The sequence below is a fragment of the Nicotiana sylvestris genome, chromosome 2, assembly GCF_000393655.2.
Source record: "Nicotiana sylvestris chromosome 2, ASM39365v2, whole genome shotgun sequence".
Classification (NCBI taxonomy): domain Eukaryota; kingdom Viridiplantae; phylum Streptophyta; class Magnoliopsida; order Solanales; family Solanaceae; genus Nicotiana; species Nicotiana sylvestris.
The window spans coordinates 40,531,342-40,536,232 of record NC_091058.1 but is presented as its reverse complement, the minus strand read 5'-3'; the positions used below and the strand labels follow the sequence as shown (position 1 = coordinate 40,536,232).

General features: G+C 37.6%; 1 protein-coding gene across 1 annotated transcript; it reads left to right on the top strand.

The window, feature by feature from the left end:
• The first annotated feature begins 2,763 nt into the window (after window positions 1-2,763).
• LOC104241737 (vignain-like) lies at window positions 2,764-4,266 on the top strand. The gene is made up of 2 exons (XM_070167397.1): window positions 2,764-3,249; window positions 3,517-4,266. Exons 1-2 carry the CDS (start codon window positions 3,245-3,247, stop codon window positions 4,103-4,105), a joined length of 594 nt encoding a protein of 197 aa, XP_070023498.1. The 5' UTR covers window positions 2,764-3,244; the 3' UTR covers window positions 4,106-4,266.
• Window positions 4,267-4,891: the final 625 nt, after the last annotated feature.

Genomic DNA, 4,891 nt, shown 5'->3' with positions numbered 1-4,891 from the left:
AGTTTATATGGTGTTTTGGGACTTGATGGTACCTTTGGTTGAGGGCTCGGGAGCCTCGGTTGTGTTTCTTGGTGAATTTTGAGCGAGTACGGATATTTCGATACTCTGAGATGGTTTTGGAACAAAATATATGCGGACCGCAGAGGAGAGTGTGGACTGCACTAAAATTTCGTAGACCTCAGTGCGGACTGCACAATTTCGTGTGCGGCCGCACATCAAGATGTTCTCCAGGATCGTTGTCCCGACTTCGAAAGCTTATATCTTTTGATCTACAAGAAATTTTGAGATGATTCAAAAAAGAAAGTTGTAGCCCTTCGTGTCTAGTTTCAGGAAAGGTAATGACGCTATCATTTGGATATCTGTAGAGAAATCTATGGTCAAAATACGAAAGCCTAGTATGGAGGAAAACTATGGTGTGCAGCTGCACAATTTTTGTGTGGCCGCAGAGATTGGTAGAGTGCGTCCGCAGCACAATTGTGTGGACCACAGAAAGAGGTTTAGAGGAAGTACTATGTAAGCGAGGCTTAGGGTTTTATTTCATATTTTGGACCATGGGAGCTCGGCTTTGTGCGATTTTTCGTGGGTTTTTCAAGAAAATCATCGGGGTAAGTGATTCTAACTCGGATTTGGTTAATATTCATGAATATATCAATGTCTTCATCATTCAATTAGTAGTTTGAGATGAAAATTTGGGGAAAATTGTAGAAATTTCATAAAACAAATTTTTGAGGTTTGAATGTCGAATTGAAGTCAGATTTGAGTGAAACTAGTATGGTTGGATTCGTGAGTGAATGGGATTTCTAGTTTTGTGACTTGTGTCAGATTTCGAGACATGGGTGTGGGGGCCCGGTTTGAGTCGATTTCGGGTTCTTGGTCAAATTTGGTAGCTTTTCTTGTGGAAATTATTCCTTTAGCATATATTGATGGTTTATGTACTGATTGTGAATAGATTCGGAGCATCTAGTCGATGGGGCAAGAGCATAGAGGAGTATAGATTTGATCGGTTTGAGGTAAGTAATGATTGTAAATCTAGTCCTAAAAGTATGAAATCCCAGATTTCATGTCATGTGACTATTTTGAGGTGACGTACATGCTAGGTGAAGTTAAAACTGCATGCCCCTCACTTGTTTTAGAAAGAATTTCTGTAATCATGTTGGATGCCATGTTTAGGCCTTATGCCAGTGTTGTTTGGACCTTAGAGGTCTTTTATTGCTATCTTCTCATTTTTCGATTGGAAATCTATACTCAGTCATGTTATACTTATTGATTTCATAAATCGGTCTTTATTACTCTATTTTGATGCATATAAATGTTGTTTTGGGCTGAGGGCCCTATTTTTACTGAGAGCCCGAGTGGCTTGAGAGGTATATGATTGAGTGAGGTCGAGGGACTAATTTGTGAGGATATTTATGAGATCGGGATACACGCCGCAGTATGATTTACTGATTCATGACTAAGTGAGGCCGGGGGCTTGATTGATTTATGCCATGATTGGCTTGTTATAGCGCTTGGGCTGAAGGAGCCCCTCCGGAGTCTGCACACCTCCAGTGAGCGCAGGTACCTTCTGAGTGCGAGTACCAAGTGCCGAGTGACTGGGAGGCATGAATGACGGTGAGGTTTGCCCGAGGGGCTGTATATGAGTGTTGTTTGCCCGAGGGACTGTATACGAGTGATGTTTGCCCGAGAGGTTGTTTATGATTTTATCATTTTTGCTCACTTTTGCATTGAACCTTTGTTCGAAAACTATTGAAAGATGTTTTAAAAGATTTTACTAGAACTGGTTTTAAACAAGCTGATTTGATTCAAACTATGGTTTTAAAAGCGTGTCGTAGTTTACTGAGTTTCTGTGATACGAACTTTACTTGCATTTTTGCTTGTCACTACTTCTCAGCCTTTATTTACAGTTGTTACTTACTGAATTGGCGTACTCATGTTACTCCCTGCACCTTGTATGCAAATCTTGGCGTTTCTGGACCAGGTAGCATGTGTTGATTATTCTGTTGTAGATCCATCGGAGTTAGCAAGATAGTTGTCTGGCGATCGCAGCCCTGCTTTCCTTCTTCTTTATCTTCCTTTAGTTGTATTCAGTTATTTCCAGACTATGTTAGTCTTGATATTGTCTTTGTAGTAGATGTTCATGACTAGTGACACCCCGATGTCGGGCTTTTTTTCCGCACTATGTTTTGATTTGAATTCCTTTATGAAGGTTTTATATTAAATAGCTTTAGAATTATCTTTGAAATGAAAATATCGGTTTGTTTTAGTAAGGTGTCGGCTTGCCTAGAACCACGATAGGCGCCATCACGACAGGGTTAGTTTTGGGTAGTATGAAATAATAGGCTTTAAGACAGGGTTATCTTTTTTGAAGACTACGTATGCATGGATATACTACTATGAAATAATAGGCTTTAAGACAAGTAGACTTTTCTTCCTCGACAGTAACTTAATTACTTCGAATTAATGGTAACAATTGCAAGTCAATTAACTTAATTATTAATTCGAAGTAATTAAGTTACTGTCGAGGAAGAAAAGTTTACTTGTCTTAAAGCCTATTAATTCATACTAGTATATCCATGCATACGTAGTCTTCAAAAAAGAAAGAAGGTGGACCCGTACAGAAAATGAAATGACATGAGAACTTAGCTTGCTCCATCAATTCTTCGATATCATTGTGGGAACGCCTGTCACATATTGTGGAAAATTCTGTGGAAAATAATTCACATTTACTCCTATAAATGCCTTTTCATAAAGTTTTAGTTTCATGATTCTGATACCTTTGTTTTGGTATAACATAGTTTCAGATTTTAACAATGGCTTTGAAATTTTGCAGGTTAAGCCTTGTTGTATTATTGCTAGTGGTCGGAACTTTTGGGTTCCAAGCCACATCCCGTGACTTGCAGGTGTATTCTATGCTCGAAAGGCATGAGAAATGGATGAGCCATCATTCACGTGTATACGAAGATGATGTTGAAAAGGCAAAGCGATTCAACATATTTAAAGAAAATGTCAACTTTATCGAGTCTTTCAACAAAGATGCTACTCATTCTTACCAGCTTGGCCTCAATAAATTTGCAGATCTTACTAACGAGGAGTTCCAATCTATGGTTGGTACATATAATAATCTATCTTTCCTTCCAAAGACATCAAATTTGCAACCATTCAGCTACGAAAGTAAAATTTCCCTTCCTGATAGTTGGAACTGGCGAGAGAAAGGTGCTGTTACTGCCGTCAAAGACCAGGGTAGATGTGGTAAGTCCCAACAGAAAAAAAAATACTAATCAAAATATATATAATTACTACTTTTTATACAGTGGTTGAATATAGTAGTAAGTTATTACTCTATTTTTTAGGTTATGATATCATATTGTTGTAAAGAGTGACCTATTACTCGATTAATTTGATGATGTAAAAAATCAATGCAGTACTGTGTCACTTTGTCGGTCCACTAAACTTAAAACTCCAAATCAATTGATACATTAATAGCCAGTCTTTTCACTTGAAAATAAAAAATTGCAGGGTCATGTTGGGCATTTTCAGCAGTAGCAGCAGTGGAGTGGAAGGAATAAACCAAATAAAAACTGGTGATTTGGTTTCACTATCTGAACAACAACTTCTAGATTGCGAGACCACAAATAACAACGGTTGTGGGGGTGGTATCAGGACTGAAGCATTTGAATACATAGCTGAAAATGGGGGTCTCACAACAGAATCAAATTACCCATACACAGGAATTCCGGGGACATGCGATAGTCAAAAGGCAGATTCAACGGTAGTTACAATATCTGGATACAAAAGTGTGGATACAAGTGAATCAGCACTGTTACAGGCAGTGGCAAATCACCCAGTCTCTGCAGGTATTACTGTCGGCAGTGATGAATTTCGCTTTTACAACGGTGGAATTTTCAATGGGAAATGTGGGATGACTTCACGTCATGCAGTGACAGTGGTAGGGTATGGAACAAGTGAGGATGGAATTAACTATTGGTTGGTGAAGAATTCATGGGGAGAGAAACGGGGTGAAGGTGGATTCATGAGAATGGCTAGAGATATTGAAGATGGTGGAGTTTGTGGCCTTGCTACTCGGGCTTCTTTCCCTACTGTTTAATCAACGATTAATTAAGGCCTAAGTGCCGTATACTGGCAGAATATTTAAACCATATTGTTAAGGGATATATCCGTATGGGATACTATTTATGTTGGACCGCAAGTTTCCTGTTTCTTGTGATATCAACTTATTAATAAGAATTTTGAGAACTTTTATTAAAATTCCTTATTTATTATACTGAAATAATATTTCATGGTATATAATCTTGTGTCCCTCCCAGGACTATCATTTAATATGACTAACTTCAATTATAAAGTTACGTACGTTGGATCAAATATCAAGCTTGAAACATCTAGTTCCTGGAGGCCAGAGGATACAAAATTAGTACTAGTTCACTTTCCCATCTTAAAGCCAGTCAAACTAATTTAATTTGCAACTTCGTAGTGGAAATACGAGTAATCTGGTAGAAATTACTCTAGAGCAAAGTCGAATTGTTAGGACTAAAATTAGTATGGACAAATTCAGAATTTTAAGAGGATTGGTGTACTACCATACGAAAAGGTGAATCCAAAATCTATATTTACGTTAAACTTATAAGTTTTTATTATCCGTCCAGTGGCGAAGCCAGAAATTTCTTCAAGGGTGTTCAAACTTAAAAGAAGTAAGAAAAAGTTTCCGATTATGGGTGTTCAATATATGTTATATACATCAAAAATTAATATTTTACTTATATACACAGTGTAATTTCTGATAATTTTTCAATGAAGAATGGTCAATTAGCAAAAGGTGGCTTCGCCCTGGGAGTCCGTTACACTTTTAAAATTATAGGTTCAAATAATTTATTTT